At 40.8% G+C, this 18,467-nt stretch overlaps 2 protein-coding genes and 1 long non-coding RNA gene across 6 annotated transcripts in view; 1 reads left to right on the top strand and 2 right to left on the bottom strand.

Moving 5' to 3' along the window:
* Positions 1–1,990: 1,990 nt before the first annotated feature.
* On the bottom strand, positions 1,991–13,303 carry bdl (borderless). The gene is made up of 6 exons (XM_017159598.3): positions 12,735–13,303; positions 5,351–5,858; positions 4,477–4,886; positions 3,736–3,964; positions 2,866–3,072; positions 1,991–2,804 (listed from the first exon to the last, which is right to left on the bottom strand). Exons 1-6 carry the CDS (start codon positions 12,930–12,932, stop codon positions 2,221–2,223), a joined length of 2,136 nt encoding a protein of 711 aa, XP_017015087.1. The 5' UTR covers positions 12,933–13,303; the 3' UTR covers positions 1,991–2,220.
* Positions 9,374–10,285, top strand: LOC138911869 (uncharacterized). Of its 4 annotated transcripts, XR_011417506.1 has the most exons (4): positions 9,374–9,640; positions 9,774–9,834; positions 9,903–10,093; positions 10,158–10,285. It is a non-coding gene; the product is annotated as an uncharacterized lncRNA (long non-coding RNA). The 4 variants fall into 4 exon arrangements; XR_011417505.1 differs by having other exon boundaries at positions 9,774–10,093; XR_011417507.1 differs by lacking the exon at positions 9,774–9,834 and having other exon boundaries at positions 9,381–9,640; positions 9,978–10,093.
* Positions 13,304–14,266: 963 nt separating the features above from the next.
* tutl (immunoglobulin superfamily member turtle) overlaps positions 14,267–18,467 on the bottom strand; it is a 42,526-nt gene continuing 38,325 nt past the window's right edge. Inside the window, 1 exon segment of the mRNA XM_017159586.3 lies at positions 14,267–18,466. Within this exon segment, the coding sequence (XP_017015075.2) occupies positions 16,787–18,466 (1,680 nt within the window). The 3' untranslated portion in view covers positions 14,267–16,786.

Below are 18,467 nucleotides of genomic sequence, written 5' to 3' on the forward strand. Positions count from 1 at the left end.
CTCGGTGTAAAATGCGCAGTCGGGGGACTTCTAATCGCCGCGACCTTAATAATAGTTTATTTCCATATCAGCCGCACATTGTTTTTAGCTACTATTTTAAATTGTGTGTGAGCCTTGACCGCAGCTATGTAATAATAATCATAATAATTTGTGGAACTGTGCGCAAAATTCAACTCGAGCTAAATGGAAGTGCCAATGGACGATAGCCAGACTCGATTTCAGTTCGGTTTCGGTTTCAATTGGGAATGTAAATGGCAATGGAATGGGAATGCCCCATTAGGCTGGAGTGTCATCGAATGTGTTATCAGTTTGCCATTGGAATTGGAATTGCCTTTCATTTCGCTTCAGGTGCAGCTGCACTCTTCCTTAATGCGAATCTGCCAGGTACATTTGGCCATCAATCCAAGTTGGGTGCTAATCGTAGTGCATTCAAAGTGCTTTCAGGTGTTTTTTTGTACGGACTTAAAGTCTGGAAATGCATTAACTGTCCGGAAACGTAATGGTTAATTGCTTCTTAATGAACGCAACGACAGTGGGTGGAATACGAACAAACTAGACTAAGTTCTCTGGGGCTGTTGAAGAATCTTTTAGAACTCAGGAACCACTTGATGAGCAACATTCAAATCCAGCCAGCCGTAACGGAAAAAGCTCACCCACTCGAAAGCAACCTCGAAATAAGCTTGGAAACCGACAGAGACGACTATATCTAGAGGTCGAAAAAGCTTCGTTCGAAAAGTGATGCCCATAAGGCGGTTTATTTAAATTAAAATGGTATACGGCTAAGACAAAATTCTATTAAATATTTTCATAAAAATAAGTAGGTTTAATTTCATTAAACTAAATAACTAGTAGGTAACATGTGTTGAGATCGAACTGGATATCTTTCAAAAATTCTATATTATAGGTTGCTTACTAAAATCTACAAAAATCGAAGAAACAAAGAATATAATTGCAAGACTTTAAAAAACAAAGAACAGCATCTAAAAGTATAACATTATAAAAATCTTGATAAAATGTTTACACCCCTTCGATAACAATAACTGGGTAGAAAGTTAAGAATTGTTTAACAAATATGCAACCAGTGTTGGAAAAGGTACTGTGTTTTTTTACCTAGGTAAGGTAAAAGGTATTGTCAAAAATAAATACCTAGGTAAGGTAAAGGTACTTAAATTTCCCAGTACCTAGGTAAAGGTAAAAGGTATTTATAAGGTATTTTTTATTTTTTATAATTTTTTTGTTTTGTTCAATGTAATCATTTAAACTTAAAATAAGACTAGTTTTCAGTTTTTAGTCGTCTTAATCAAACAATATCTTTTCATTTCATTTAAATTTAAATGTTTTAATTTTGTGCATATATTTTTAAACTACGCGGCATGAATAATTTTATGCACGTATCACTTCATTAATGTATTTATGAAACCCTCATGTACATATTTGGCGCGCAAAAATTCCGTATGTAGAAACATTGACTATATATTGTGCATATGCATGTATATGCCGTTTGTTTACGTACATACGGCATTTTTGCGCTCCAAATACACTTTGGTTTCATAAATAAATTGATGTAGTGATGGGAACATACATACGTGCACAAAATTATATAAAAAAAAACTGCGATTAGTTTTAACTTCACAAAACAAACAATAGAACGGCTGAATTATTAATGCTGCGTTCCGACTATTACAATTCTGAAACGAAACGATACAATGAAACGAAACTACAGTGTCGCAGTCAGATTTGGCTATTTTAAATCAGAGCAATGTTTAATACCTATGTAAGTACCTTAATAATTCCAAAGGTATATAAAAATAAATACCTAGGTAAGGTAAAAGGTACTCAATTATTTGTATACCTAGGTTAGGTAAAAGGTACCACTAAATTGTACCTAGGTACGTACCTAGGTAAAAGTATCTAGGTATGTCCCAACACTGTATGCAACCCAAAAAGTAGACCAAAAAATACCACATTTTAAATATAAAAGAACTCCAAATAATTATTTCTTTTTGATTTTATTGATTTCTCGAATTCGGTTAGTTTAGCGTTACAATTAGTAGAGTTTATGGTACAGATAGCAGCTAGACGTATATTAAAAGTCAGTTTCCCACGGACTGGTGCTTTCTTTCTTCCTCTCTATCTTCACTTTCGAAGTTCCCTCCCTCTCCTCCATTTTCACTGGCCAACTGGGTTGCTGTCAAATCGCCAGCGGATCTGGAGCAATCCTCAGGTGGACTGACGTATCTTGATGCTGTCCCGATCCCGTTGATCCTGCTCGTCGCTGTCGCAGTCACCGCTCTCCGCGGTGTCCTCGTCCTCGCCAGCGGAGCTATCCTTGGCGAACAGATGCCGCAGGCAGCTCCGCTTCACGTATAAAAAAGCGCACAGGGCGCAGAGCAGGAAGATGACACCCACGGAACTTCCGATGATCAAAGCACGAACTTTTCGCTGGGAGGGCACATCGATGAGGAGTTCGTGACTGGGCACCGATTGCTGGGTATTCGTGCCCACTGCCAGGACTTGCACCTTAAATAAGGTGTCCTCTTTCAGATGCCTCAGCTGGTAGTAGTTGTCGAAGGTCTCCGCATGGCCGATGAGGAAGTGCTCCGGCTCCTTCCACCAGCGAACGGCGTACAGGCGCAGACCCTCCAATCCCTGCACAGGATGCTCCCAGTGGAGGAGCCAGCCCTGCTGGTTGCTAATGGCAGTGAGGTTCCAGGGCGCCCCCAGTCCCCCCGCGGGGGCAGTGACCAGACCCAGGTCATGCTGCAACTGCTGGGCATCCACATCCGCCGTTGGAATGGGCGAGGCTGCATAGGATCAATTATACTTATTATCAGATATCTTTAGGGGTTAACTATATATTCTTACGCTGCGTTTTGAAGCGGAACTGCTTGCTGAACATCCCATCGCCGTACTTGTCCTGGCTGAGCACCATGAATTCGTACTCCTTGCCCGGCTGCAGGTGCTGCACCGTGGCCTCCATCATCTTCTTGTCCTGCACCTTGAGGGTCCGCCACTCGGGGGCCTCCATGAGTCGAAACCAGACGGTGTACTCCAAGTGGGGGCGAAGGTAGCCTAAGGAAGATATTAGCGCAAAAGATAAGATCAATATTAATTTGATATTATAATGTATTCCAATGATAATCCACCACAACCAATTGGAACCACATTTGTTAGTTTTAAACGAAATGGGAACGCGAATTCTTCAGGACAAGAATAACATATATTTATTAAGATCAATTTTATATTATATATTTTACAATATCAATTTGATATTATAATGTAATCTTAATTTTAAACTCGTTTTTATCAAAGATAATGAACCACAAATTCTTCAGTAAAACAAGAACCAACCACACATTTAAAATCATTCATGAATTCTTCAGCAAAATGAGAACGCGAATTATTCAGGTCACAAAGGATTCGTGATAGTTTCCTTAGTTAGTAGACAACAAATATTAATTAATATCCACTAGATATTTGTTATTCGAGCAGATAAATTGCGCCGCCTGCTCTCTGCCATGGTTTTATAAAATTTCCTTGGATATAAGGTTTTGAGATACTATAAATCGTCGGAGCAGAGGTTGAACATTAAACTTGTGCTTTATGCACACCTCTGATCTTTTAACGAAACGCCTGCATACTCCATTTCGAATTCAGCTCGGAGCACCAGAAGCACCTGGCCCTCCTGGTCCCCCTCCCCCTCTTCCACACACCCAATTACACCCATTTTCTCACCTGGCTGCCAGCGTATGGTGATGCAGGTCTCCGTGCTGTTGGCCGTGAGATTGTACGGCGCCCGCGGTGCGATGTTCTCAATCATCAGCTCGGCCTCCGCCGTAATGGTGGCCGCCTCGTTGGTGGCCGAGCACTCGTATATTCCGCGGTCCCCTTCCACGAGGCCCGTGAGGGTCAGGTTGCCGCCGCTGAGACTGAACCTGTCCGCCGGCAGTGGCGTCCCGTCCTTCTGCAAATTAGTAGGGTGCGGAACGAGAGTCAGGGAAGCGGAGCCAAAATCACAGTTGCACAGGAAGAAAATGGAGTGGAATTGATGAATATTTGGATTTTATTGCTTAAACCAATAGGTAATTTCTATGCTATTATTTGATGGTTAAACTAATATCATTATAAGAATAATTATTATTTTAATACAATTATAATTTATCTGATATACGTAGATGTAAATAAGCCTTCTCATTTTAATATTAATTACTTATCAAAAAGATACGAGTAAACTATGAAACTGGCATTTATCGAATCCCAATAAAACTCCCTTTTCTCACTGTGCATGGGCAGGTGGAACTGGCAGTATGCATAATTAAAAATGCAATCAAGTGAAACTGTATGCGCTCCCCTTTTGGCATTACCACTCTGCAGCTGCCTTTTGCCATTTTCGGGGCAGTGCCAAATGACAATGACCATACGGACAGTACAGACAGCCACGGACAGATACGGACAATCTGGACAATATGGACTCACCCTGCTCCAGACAATGGAAGGCCGATTGTTTCCGTCCCGGTCGATGGCTTCGCAGGGCAGCTCGGCCGCCTCGCCCAGCTTCTGGATGTAGATGGCCTTGGGCGTGACGCTGAAGATGGGCGGACGGAGCACAATCACGCTGATGACCGGCGATGGTCCGTCCGTGCCGAGGTCGTTGTAGGGCGTGCATGTGTAGCTGCCGGCGTGGTTCTCGTCCACCTTGGCGAAGAACAGGCTGCCGTTCATCTTGTAGAATACCCCGGGCACATTGTACGAGTCGAAGAGCAGGCCGTCCTTCTCCCAGCGCAGGTTCTTCAGCGGCGGATTTGCCCGGAAGTGGCAGTCGAGCACGGCGGGCTGGCCGTACGGCAGGTAAACCTCCGGCGGGGCGTAAATCACCTTGGCCTTATCTGAATATAATAATTTTAAATTTATTAAATTATTCGAAATATACACTTTCATCAATAAATTAATAATTTGTTTACGACACTTACAATTTTTTTACAAATCTATGAAAGATTTAATTTATTTCAAGATTGCGATTGAAATTACCTGTAAAGGCTGCGAAGAAGTATGGATCTATATTTAACTAATCTAAATATTGATTTTTTTTTAGTGCATACTCATACTTTATCTAAATAAATTCTGGGTATTCACCCTAAAAATCTTAATCGTTTTAATCACTAGCATATCTTAAAAATCGTAATCGTCATGAGTTCCGCAATATCTTATAATAGTGTCTAAAAGTATGCAACAGTATTCAACAATATTATTCATTACACCTATTATAAAAGATTTCAAATGTTTATAGCTCAAATATGCTATAAATTTGTATTTTTTGAAAACAGTCCCCAAAATTATAATACCAACTCACATTGTATGTTGAGAAAGGCCTTGGCCGTCTGCAGTTCGCCCTCGCTGTTGCGCACCTTGCACTCGTACTCGCCCAGATCGCTCATCATGGTGGGATCGATGCTCAGACTGCCGTCGGGACCCATGTAGGATCTCCTCACCAGATCCTGGACCTCCTGCAGCAGCACTCCGTCCTTGTACCAGGAGGCCTGCGAGTTATCCGGATACTTCATGACGCAGTGGAAGAACGCGGTCTGTCCCTCCTGGATGGTCTGATTCACGGGCGGAATGCGGATGAGGGAGCCACCCTGAACGGCCAGATGGTAGGCGGTCCCGTTGTTCCGAACCGAGGGCGAGCGATTGGGGAAGCTTACTTGGCAGTGGTACCAGCCCTGGTCCGATTCCCGGATGGCAGTCAGGTTGACGGAGGCCCTTCCAAACTCCGGATGGTTCTCCACCAGGTGCAGTCGTCCATTGAAGAGCTCATTGGTGGAGGTCTCTTGCTCATACCAGGTGAAGATTTTCTTGCTCTGCGGGGGAGCAGTTATAAGATATAAGAAATTAAAGAAGCAAATACATTTAGATTACAATAAAAGAGGCCTTTTTTAATCGGGAAGTTGAACCGCATTCCAAAGCGGTTCGATATAAAATGTTAAACTTAAACCCGAAATTCAGAAATAAATAAAAAGAGCAAACTAAGATTGAATTTAAAGAATATTCGTTTTTGGCTTTAAATTTCTCAGTCAGGAAGAATATATTCAAGTGCATATTTGTTGTAAATGCCAGCTGAACCATGAAATGACAATGAGAATTGCAACTCTTGAGTACGAAATACCTAGATACAAATTTTGCCTGCATGGTTATGATTTGGCTCCGCCATCTCGACTGCAATTGCAGTTATAAATCATGAGCAATGCGGAATCTATATAGAGAACACGCCCACACACACTGTTACAGTTTATGTCAGACGTGTGTGAGAGTGTGTGTGCGATTGTTTATGCCCCCCGATTTCTCCCCATGCGCCATTATAATTTTCGCAAACTCCCGCTGAGCCCGAACAACAGTCCCCCCTTTTTGAGGGTCCCCCCTTTGGCTGTTTGGCTGCCCCGACCATGATTGTGACGTAGCGCAGCGGTGGCCAACGGTTTTCAAAGGCCCCCCAAAAACCCCACAAGAATATAACAATAACCAGGGAGCGGAGAATTAAGGGGGGGATGGGGGGTGTGGAACCCACGCCGCTACTTTGTTGACAAATTTAACTGGGCTCACGTGGCGCGGCGCACTTGAAGTGCTCAATGCTAGACCGCCCCTGAAATGGGATTTGATTTTAATTCAGTTCGGTGTGTGTACTATTCAAGACCAAAAAGATATTCCAATTTATAAAACTATGTATCTACTAGAAGGGTAATCTTATGTTAACATTTTTCAACTGAAAAACAAGAGAGAACGCTATAGTCGGGTGCCCCGACTATCAGATACCCGTTACTCAGCTAAAGGGAGTGCGAAGGAGTTGGGGATAAAAACTTTGATCCGCCGTAACTTTTTAACGAATGGTCCGATTTAAAAAATTTCTTCAACATTTCGATAGGTATTCATAAACACAATAAAACTGCATTTTTACTTTTCCGAAATATTGAAATTTTTAAAATCGTATATAAGCGATTGTGGGCGTTAGAGGGGGCGTGGCACCCTTTTAAAACAAACTTGCGCTGCGTAGGAACTCCTAGAATCTGCATGCAAAATGTCAATCTTCTAGCTTTTATAGTTTCCGAGATCTCAGCGTTCATACAGACAGACAGACGGACAGACAGACGGACAGACGGACAGACGGACAGACGGACAGACGGACAGACGGACAGACGGACATGGCTAGATCGACTCGGCTAGTGATCCTGATCAAGAATATATATAGTTTATAGGGTCGGAAACGCTTCCTTCTACCTGTTACATACTTTTGCACGAATCTAATATACCCTTTTACTCTACGAGTAACGGGTATAATCATTCCAATAATATCATTTATTGCCCTATCGAGATGATTACTTTAGCCATTTTGATAAGTGACTTAAAAGAGATTCCATTTATAAAACTAAGATGCGTAACGTTCGAGTTTCTATATTAACATTTGTGAAATAATGATATAATTAAAATTTTAGCCTTTCAAGACAACAGAGTTTCCAATTTACTTAATAGTTTCCAAGTTTTTACATATAAAGTTTTACATATAATATCATTTAATACCCTTTGGATACGCTTACTCTAGCCATATTGATAAGTGACTTAAATAATAAGGTTGATGGCGAAATAATGATTCAATTTATTATTTTGACAACGTACCATTCTGGATTTGTAATGTTATTGTGACAGCCATTAAAAGCATTAAACTGTCCAGTTTGATAAGTGGGCTTAGTGAAAAATTAAAACAAAAATGTATTTGCCATGAATTACTTTTATGCCCTAAAATGCCTTTTTTGTGTTGGATCCACTAATCAACTTTCCGTAAAAAATAGTATTGCTTTTGGCTCTCAAAGGCTAAATCAACAGCTAATAAAAAAATATTTTATAAAAAGATCTAATCTGGGCAATAGATTATCGGTTTATAGGCGCATAATAATTCAATTCGAAAGCTCTTTTTTGCTTCTTTGCCGTTTTTTGCGGTTCCTCGCCTGGCGGCATATTAAATTATTTTTGTTTTAATTAATGCTGAAAATATTTGTCAATATTTATTAAATATATGGCCTGGCAATTATACATGTGCATAGGCAAGGCAGAAAAAACCTAAAAAATAATAATGGAATGCGAGTAAACAGAATGTGTTTGCGTTGCATCATATGGCAAAATGTAAAAAAAGGCTGCGTTAGGCTTAAATTATTTAAATGCAATTGAATCGGCTGCGGTCGCTGGCCGCTGTTCTAATTGCTCCGGCACACAACGCACACATATTTTTATGCTCGCTTTGTTTGCGCACTTGACTTTCCTCTATACGATATATAGAAGGCCGTACCATCTACAGTGTAAACTATTTTATTCGCCGGGTTAGGACAGTCACACCCCATAAACCGCATGCTAGGGATTCTGTTTTCCCGGTTATTGATAGCCTCCGACCGCAGAAAAAACGCAGCTGTGCCATGGGATATGGTTTAATTGTGTGCTCTGTTTCTACATCGGATGCTGCTTTGAGTGGGTGTCAGTTGATCTATTGACATTAGGTTTGTGCTTTAATTGAGATCGGGAAAGATGCAGCGTCTGTCCGGCATCAATGTCACCCACATCATCTGGGATCTAGCTTCTAGCATCACCTCACTCGCATTTTGTAGAACCTTTCAGCAAAACCGCCTTGAGTAGATTATGGTGCACTCAAGATCCGCTTGTTCTAGACCCATAACTATGATTATGTACACCCAACACCCAACTGTGTGTGTCAAGTGTCGTCTGCCCAGCGGGAATGTGAGAAGTTGGTTTTTGTGTTCTTGAAATCCTGTTCCTTTTTGCAGGCGGCGGTGTAGGGATAGATAATTTCTGAGCGCTAAATGAGGGTGGGTTTCTGAGTAGCATCAATATCAGGCCATTTATGCGCTGTGTGATTTCTGTGGCACTACGATTATAATATTTTTAAACAAGAAAATCACCAACTTATAATATTCAAAAATCCTATGATGTACACCAAAACCAAAAGACTTGTTCTCACATTTAGTTTTAATTTTTAGTAATTTTAAAAGTCGTAGAAAAAATATTAATAATTGTTAATCAAAAAAATTAAACTATATAACATTATTATCATAATGTCTATAATGATAATATTAATTTATTTTACTCAACATTTTTCAAATAATAATAAGGATGAATGTGGGATTCAACCAAATTATAGAGAAAAGCCACGGTAAGACGATTAAAATATTTGATCACATTTATCAAGGAATTACATTAAATTACAAAGAAAACTATTGTTGCTTTTTACATTTTTAAACATTTTCTGTGAAATAAAATAATTTGATCGTCAGATCGTGGCCTAAGCCATTTTTAAGTATTGTTAAAATATAAAAATTCGTGTTGGTGGTATTGATAACACGAAAAATGCCTAACATACCAATAATATACGTAACCTTTAATGATTACGGTCCCTGAAAAGTATTTTTTAAACGAAATACTTATTTGGCGCCAAAGTGTGACCGGACTTTACAACGAAATTTATATCAAATCTGCATTTAGTATTATCAAGTATATGATGCAGGGTCACATCATTTTTAAATTTGTTGGAAAAAGTGAAAAAAAAGTGAAAATAGTTAATTTTAATCTAAAAAACAATAAAAAGGTGAGTGATAAAATGAATTTTGTCTTTTTATAACCTTTATTTCAGCGTTACAAAGGTTAGTATCACAGATATTTTCGCCATTAATAAATATACGCCTCCGGATGCTATCTTCAACACAAATTCTGCATTTCAGTGACACTTGAAATGTTTTTAATCTTTACCAGTGGTAAATGGTGTGAGGTGTTCATTAAATGGTTGTATAAATAGTACTTCAGTACTAACTTAGTTGTTTAACTTAATCAAAATATTACATTTATTTCAGCCAGGCCGACTGAGACTTCTTGGGACCAGAAGTGTTGCGCCTGCGTTTGTCATATTTTATTTTTTCTTCTCATAGTTTTTGATATAGATACCCGACATAAAACAACTGAACAGAGGGTAAATGATCGGCCATGGCAAACCAGGCATAATTTCTGGAGAGATCCTTTAATTTTGTGCGGAGACCTAATAATGGTAATTACTCTTATTATTATTCCTGGTCTTACATTCATATCTAAATTATGTTTGATATTTTCAGAAGACAGACAAGAAATGGATATCTAAGTACTGCATTCGGCCAAGCAAAACCCGGGAATGCTTCATGCATTAAAAATTTGTAGTTCCAATGCTTCGATAATAAATACACAAACAAATATTACAAAAAAACATGATTTTTATTGTGGAAAATCAGATACTGCAAAGCAGTGCAAAACCAAAACTGCGAGGGTCTGGAAAAACCAAAACTGGGAGGGTGTAGAAAAACAGATATTGCAAGTGGAGGAAAACCATAACTGGGTACGTGTGGAAAATCTATAATGCGGGAAGTCGAAAAACCAGTGGATTTTGTCCTGCATTCTTCTGCCAGAGATCCAGATAGAAACCTCATTTCCCCCTTACTTTTTGTGTCACCCCCGTGTATTTTGAAACCAGAGATGGAAGAAATGTAAGGGGTGAATGAGGTTTAGTCCCTTCCGCTTCTATGGAGAAACCTCTTGAAAATATGTTATTTTCCAGAGGAATTTTCCCGGTGGGTGCCGCCGCCGCTCACACACATTTATCAGCATTATCTAACAAATTACAAACGTAACTTGATTTATCCGGTAATTTGGCCGTTCGTTTGCGGCGCGAAAATTTGCAACCCAGCCTCGCGATGGCCGTGAAAGTCGGGTCTACAGAATATGTGGGATATATAGAATAAATTTGCAGACAGACATTGAAAAATATATCAGGAATGCCGTAAATCAGGTGGATTATGTGCGGACTCCAAATCCCGCGTACGAATTTGTTTAATTAGAGCGGAGAAAAGCGCAATTAAAGTGTATCTATCAAAATGACATCATGACCCGCTGACCGAGTGAAACAAAAAGCATAAAAACAATGGGGAAAAAAGGGGAGTGACCAGCGAGAGAAAAAGCAAATTAAGCAAGCGGCTAAATAGTTGAAAAACATAAGCGGGACAGACCCTCGATTACCGATGGGAATGCATGGGGTAGGGGGGTATGTAAGGGGTCCAGTAAGCGGACAACTGATGACCGCTGATGACGGGCGTGTGCGTTGAATAGTAATTCACTCGATTTAAATACCAACGCACGCCGAGCTTTATTCCTCTGTCTCTCTGGGAAATCGCGGGGATTGCAATGAATTTGCAATTGAATTAAATTGCATTACTCACAGTTGTCAACAAAATGCCAGCCATTCAATTCGATTGAATCCAATTGAAATTGATTTCAACTGGTTCACTTACCCCGCCGAAGTCTTTGATGTCACACTTTTCACACTGACACTCTGCTCTTTTTTTGTTTTTCCCTTCTGATGTGTTGGTAATTTAAAGTGTTTTTCCTATACTGAAATCACTTCTCGGCGCGTCAAATTAAATTTAATTTTAAATGGCAAATGGCAGGGCGGAAGCGGAAAGAAGGAGGCCAGGAATCTGACCCAGCAGCCAGGATGCGACCCGATCGACTGCATGTGGTTGCGCTTTAATTAGTAGCCAAGGGCGGGGATCCACCAACAACCAACCCACCGAACCACCAACACAACCACCGAGGTGGGTAGGGAAAAGGGGAGCCACCCCACTGGCACGGCGATTGCATTTTCTGCGATGCAATGGCCGACTGCACTTGTCAAAAAATATAAACAACAATTTAGAAAAAATTACAATTCGAGGGTAGGGTTCATATACATTTTTTTTAAATCCTGTTTAAAGGATCTATAAAATTTAAACTCAATATTGTCTGAAATAAATTAGCTACTTTTTAGAAGTCAAACACTTTATTTAGAGTCATCAAAGCTGTAAGAAACTGTTTTATATTTTTTGCTACTAAAAAATGTGTTTAAGACTTTAAGGAATATCCTTAGATTTCATAATAAATATAATATTTGTATTTGTTTATCATCCTAAATAAATGACTTAATATTCTAAACAAAAACAAAAAAAAAATAGTTTTTAAATATCCACAACATTTTTTCTAAGCATTGAGGTTTTTTATTAACCAAGTCTAATCAAAAGTAAATCCTGAAAGATATTCCTAATAAATGGAAAAATATAATTATAACCACAAAATTCGAATTTTTGTGATCACCAACAACTATCTTGTTGTTGTGCTAAATATTTTTTGGCTACCGTGATTCTTTCAGTGCGGTCGTAAAGTGCGACCCTTTTAATGAATGTGGGAGCCGCGTTCCACGCTGCACCAACATCCAACATCCAACGTCCAGCAGACGCAATTAAGGCTAACCAAGCATTCCGGACTGGCCCTGGTCAGTCAGTCAGTCGGTTGGCGGAGTAAGGGGCGTTCGGAGTCCCGGGGTTCCGGGCCACCTACGTGTCTGATAAATTAATAATTTCGACAATTTCATTTAAGAACTGCGTGCGCGTCGGCGTGAGCCATAAATAAGTGAGTGGGCCAGGCACAGATAAAAAAAAACCACTCGATATTTACATTTTTCACATTGCTTTGTTGGGTAAATAAATCTATTAAAGTAATAAAGGATGCTGAGCAAATCTTAGTTACAAAAAATTTATGAAAACAATAATTCACAGCACATAAAAAAAAATTATATTTCGAATTTTAGCTATATATTTCCCATTTCTTTCCACTGCATCCACACTTACATCCTTGCTCCAGTGCACCAAGTACGGGATGGGGGCGTCGAAGGGAAAGTCGATGTAGCAGTTGAAGACCACGTGGGAGCCCACTTTGGCCTCCAGGTTGGTCTGTCGCCTGTGATCGCGGGCACCGCTGGCACAGGATATGCTGATTATTAGGAAGAGAAGAGCCAGCAGGAATGTTCTGCTGCGTTTCGCTGGCATTTCGATGGATATATTATATATGTGATATATTTTCTTGCTTATTATTATTTTTGAGGACTGGCTCTGAACACTTGCACTCGGTCACTCACGCGCGGTGTCTTGCATAATGTTTCCGCGTCGCCAGAATGCGCAAAATCAAATTAAAAACCCCCAACCTGAAATCAGGTCAATTGGACTATCTGAGCTCAAAGCAAAATAAAGCGGAGCTCTCTCGCGGATTTCGGATTTTCTAAGGCGCACGAAACCCGATCCGTTGTGTACTATATCTTTGTGCGCAGTTCCGTTCCAGGTATAGTATAGTATGGTATATTATGGTATAGTATTGAATTTGAGGGTCGCGAACTGAACCGAGCGACTGGAGAAGCGCTACTGAAAGCCGAGACCGAATCGAGATCAGACTGCAGAACGAGTGACAGATGAGGCTGGGCTTTTGTGCCGAGGTATGCTACACAGAGAGAATAATTTATATGCTGAATCAGCATTTATGATCTATTTGATGATTTGGTCTAGGCATTTTATTATATTACTTAGAAACAAGAATTGCTAGTTTCAATATGTTCAAAATAAAAAAAAAATTGTTTTTAGGACAGTGGTCGGATTTGAAACTAGTTTTAATATGTGATCAAAATAACATGAAAGACAATAATAATTTAATAAAATTAGTAAGTTTTATTTTGAAACAACTTTTTTTCTAAGCGAAGGATTTGAACCCAGTTTTTCTGTAATATTTTGTAGGATACAAAAATTGTACATTTTTTTCAGTGCAGTAGAATAAAGAGCCGACCAACCCCGATCCCAGCCGATCATCACTTCTATGCTGCAGAGCAGAGCAGCGATCTTCTCTTTTCTCTCGCCCGTCAAACGTTTGACTGCATTTGACATTTGACACACGCCCACGCCATCTGCTTTGATGATGATGATGATGAGGTCTCCTTTGTCTGGCGAGCGTCTCCCCCACAATTCGCTTTCGCAGACGTTTATCCACTTAAATAATTAGGCGATCGCCAAAGTGTTGCCGATAGCATTTGGCCCCAAGATTGAACTATCCCAGCAGCATTAAACCATTATCGCTATAGATTCCCATTTATGGGAATAAAGAACTGTGTCAATCGTTCCTTCCAAGTCGGATATATCCAGTGTGCATCCGTGAGCTATTTATACGGTTTATACATTTTTAGTGAATTTCATTACTTTAATTGCCGCCGAATGCCAGCCAGTCGTCTTCAGGTTGGCCACGGTGGCGTATGAGTGATATTTTCGTTTGTGGAAGCAAAGGGGCATCAATTAAGCCAAGCTTCCGGGAAATTTTAGATAATGAAAACACAGGTTTACGGTTTTATTTGATCAATCTCAAGTTTTGTATTTTTATTTGTTTTTTGTTTGGTTTTTTTGTTTGTTTGTTTTTGTTTTTTTTTTGCTTTGTTTTGTAAGTTTTATTTGTTTAAAAATTTTGTTCATTTGCTAATTTCTCTTTATAATTGTGTGTCTGTATTAATTACAATATATTTCGTTCTAAACTGATTTATCCTTGTACGATTTATATATGCTGAATTGGAATTGCAGTGGGGAAAGTGGAAGTGGAAAGTCCGGAAAATGGAAAGTGAAAAGTGTATGTTGGCGGGCAGGGAGAAGTGAGGCGAAAGTCGGTAAGTTAATGTGTGTTTTTCTGGGAAATGTGGGCGAAATGGTCGTCGAAGTGAAGGAAGGAGGTGCAAAAGAATATAGATTTCCCTTTCTTATATTTCATATTTTGTTTTTTCTTATTTGTTTTTCTTTTGATAGTTCCTATTTTTGTTCATTTCATTTGAGTCGAGTCGAGTTGAGTCGAAAAGTTAACTGGCGCACCTTGTCCAAAAATCAAAGTGGCAGACTAAAGCGTTAGATTTACTTAACTTAGTTTTAATGTATTCCTCTTACTTAATGTACATGCCGTGTGTAATCCAGTAGCCATATACGTCATGTACATAATACACGTAATCGTATAAATAATCATATATGTATCTATTTTGCCTTAAAGTCCTGCGCCTTGCCTTGGCTCAATTAAAATTCAATTTATGCTGTCATTTTGCAATTATTCGCTTGCGCTTTTCTCACTTCGTTCTCGCCTTCCGTTAATGCTCAGTTAATTAATTAATTTATTTCGTTCTAGTTAAACGCTTAATGTGTGTGTCAGAGTGTGGGTGTCCTAGGCATTACAAAAATCAACTTATTCACTTGAATACCCTCAACATTTACAAAATACATGCAACACAACTCGAGTTTTCCTCCCATCTCAGAACTTTTGTTTATCCTAGTTTATCTCACTTTAAATACGATTTTCTCTGTGGCCTAAGAATGCAGCAAGCGCGGATCTATAAGACCTACTTTATAGGATAGATCTTAAAGATCCCGCTTGAATAACTTGAAGAACTGACAGACGGACAGACGGGCTCATATTTTTTTAGGGGAAAAATCAAGTGCGGGGGTCGAAGGCTAAAAGAAATGCTTGAGATCATTAGTCGGTTGATTCGTAGTTGATTTCTTGATTTGTTTCGCGCTCCAACCGTCCCCTGAATAGTGTTATCGTTATCGTTATTATCGGTATCTCGTTTATCGTATTATATTCTGTATATGCTCTGTAATTTACACAAGTTATACATACACACTCGCGGTCTTCTATCGCACCTCTCGCTCTGGCAGTGTTTTGGCGTCAAGTTGTGTCAAACCATCTCATTCCGTACAATTTGATCGTTTATCGTTAATTGTTAATCGTTAATCAATTATCGTTTATCGTTAACAAGTACTTAAAAAACAGAAACGCCTCGCTGTCTCTTACACAACTGACCTATATAACCTATAAGACCAAATACCATACCACTGGGAACCCAGAAAACTATGTACCATGTTTGGGGATCTGGAATCTGGGATCATATTTGGGATCCTTCTTCTAGCTGTGATCTCTCCTCTCTTCGTTTGATTTCTTTGTGTTTTGCCTTTACTTTTTGGGTTAATAAATATTTGTTCGAGTTAATTATCGTGTGTAGGTCAACAGTAAACATATATGCAGCAGTTATATTTCATTTAATTTTTGTTAAACTGTTTTGGTTTTTATTATTCTTTTTATTCGCTTTTGCTTTGTTTTCTTTTTTTGTAGGTTTCTTGTCGTTAAATAATTTAATTATGAAACAATTTCTCTATATGTGGTTTTAATTACCGTTTAGCGCTTTTATTTTTGAGTCGTTCCTCCCTTACTTTTCCTGCTCTCTAGTTGTTAACAACTAAACGCTTAACAGCTAGCATATTCCGTATTAATTTAGTTTAGTTTGTAATTGTAACATAATTTAGGCTTACGCTTGTGGATTGTTAATTAATGTTTAATGCTCAATGTTTAACATATCTCGGATCTGTGTTGCGTTAAGTACACGCATCCATATATCTAGTACACACTCGTAAATAATAGTTTTAATTTAATTGTAAGTGTAATTTGTTCTTTGCTTATGTCGCCAAACAATGTTTGCCTTTTTTCAATTTTACGTTTATCGATTCTTTTTTGTTTGTAATAATATGTTGCTATAATTGCTATAGTTGTTAAATATTATACTCCCGAAATATATTTACACAGCTTTCATCTTTCGTCTCTTCTCTTTAAATCTACTAATTGTTTCTGGCTTCTAAGTGTTTTTGTTTTCTGTGTGTGATTTATTTTTGTGATTTTGCAGGGGGGCCAAACTTTTAAAGTTCATCTCTGAATGGCGGGGGCCAATATCCAGTATCATACAGTACACAATGTGGCGGCAGAGAACGGGCAGATCGCTCTTTTGTGTGGGTGGTTTAGGGGTGTGGTTTAGGGTGGCTCAATTAAACGCTTCATTGGCTCAGCAAACGCTCTCCATCTGCTGCATCGCCTGGCGTTTGCGGTAGGCATAGAACTCCTCCCTCATGGCCTGAAGTCTGACCTCCACGTTGTCGTAGCGAGGCAGGTGAATCGGCAGAGATCGTGGCTTTCTTCCCCCGTAACTGTGCAGCAGACTCCCACTCAGGGGACCCAGCGTATGATGATGATGATGGTAGGGATGATGCGTATCTATGTGCAGATTGAGATCTTCGCGCAGCATGCTGGATGCACTGGGAGTGGGAGTGGCCGGGTCGAATTCGTAGTGCCCGTCCACACTGCCCACGTCCACGGGACACGGCGGCTTGGGCAGATTGCTATCCGTGGCGGCATTCAGTCTTGAGATCATCTCCAGCCAGTGGGCCATTGTGTAGGGTGGAGTGTTGGCCCGGGGATAGGATGAACCATACGCAGGAGCATGTGGCGTCTGTCCCTGGGCCTGTTGTCCCCCAAAGTAACCACCGCAGTGCTTGGGTGGCGAGGGTGGAGCTCTATAGGGTGGTAATAGCCGCCATTCACTGGTGCTCCCTGGGTGATTTGAGGTGTTTTTCGAGCCAAAGCCACTGGAACTCGAACGGGATTCGGGCGAGGCCTCTAAACCTCCCGGATTCATGGAGTTCCTCAGGTTGAGATTCAGCTGGGGCAGCGGCGAGAGCATCTCGTGCTGCTGCTGTCGACTGCCGAAGAGCCTGGAGTGATGACGTGGATACCACCGGGTCCTTGGACGATAGCTCGCCTGCGATTGGTAGTAACTCCGCCACGAAGGAGGCGACGGCAGCTGCAGGGGCACAAAGTGATCTTCGAGGGGATGCAGCTTCTGCTGCTGCTGCCGGCGAGTCTCCTCCTGAATGGTTCTCAGCGATGGGAGCTCCTGGGAGTAGTACCTATAGCGACTACTCAGGTTGTGCATAGAGGAACGCTCGGCGGAATTCGGGGGATAGACGGTGCTCAGATCGCTGAAGTGTGTGGGATAGGCTCCACTGCCACCGCTGGTGAGCAAAAGTTGCTGATGATGGGGCTGCAATTGCTGGGGCGAACTGGAGAATATCCTGGAGATCCTCGAGGGGGTATAGAGCATCTGCTGCTGCTGACTCAAACTACCACTGATGGTGTTTATATGCAGGGGTCGACTTCTATCCGGGTTGCCATACAAGTTGTGGACATTCTGATAGCGAGCTCCACTCACCGCCGCCTCATTGAAATAGGATTGTGCCGAGGGTTTGCCTCCAATCTTCAATAGACCCTGAAGAAAACCCTTCGCTGAATCTGCGGCCGACTGGAGACTCAGCTGACTGGAGGAGGCCACCAGGGGGCGACGCCACGAAGCTCGAGCCGTGATGAAGTTGCGCCGCGACAGGAAGCCCCCATCATCGCTAGAGGATTTCTGCGAGACGTTGCTATTGCGCCGCTCGAAGATACCACCACCATCCACCACATCCACATTGCCGGACTCCAGGGTCTGTTGCGAGTAACCCAGTTTGCCAGCGGCCCCCACATCCCCATCCAAAATAAAGCGTCCGTCGAGGCTTCGTTGGATGCGGCTCACGGAACGCCTACGTCGTCCTCCTCCGCCTCCTCCATCCTCATCGCCATCCTCGAGATTGGGGGAACTGTAGATGGAGTGGCAGTTGGTGCAGCGATCAGGTGGCCAGATCCAGTGGAGA

The sequence above is a fragment of the Drosophila takahashii genome, chromosome 2L (genome assembly GCF_030179915.1).
Source record: "Drosophila takahashii strain IR98-3 E-12201 chromosome 2L, DtakHiC1v2, whole genome shotgun sequence".
Classification (NCBI taxonomy): domain Eukaryota; kingdom Metazoa; phylum Arthropoda; class Insecta; order Diptera; family Drosophilidae; genus Drosophila; species Drosophila takahashii.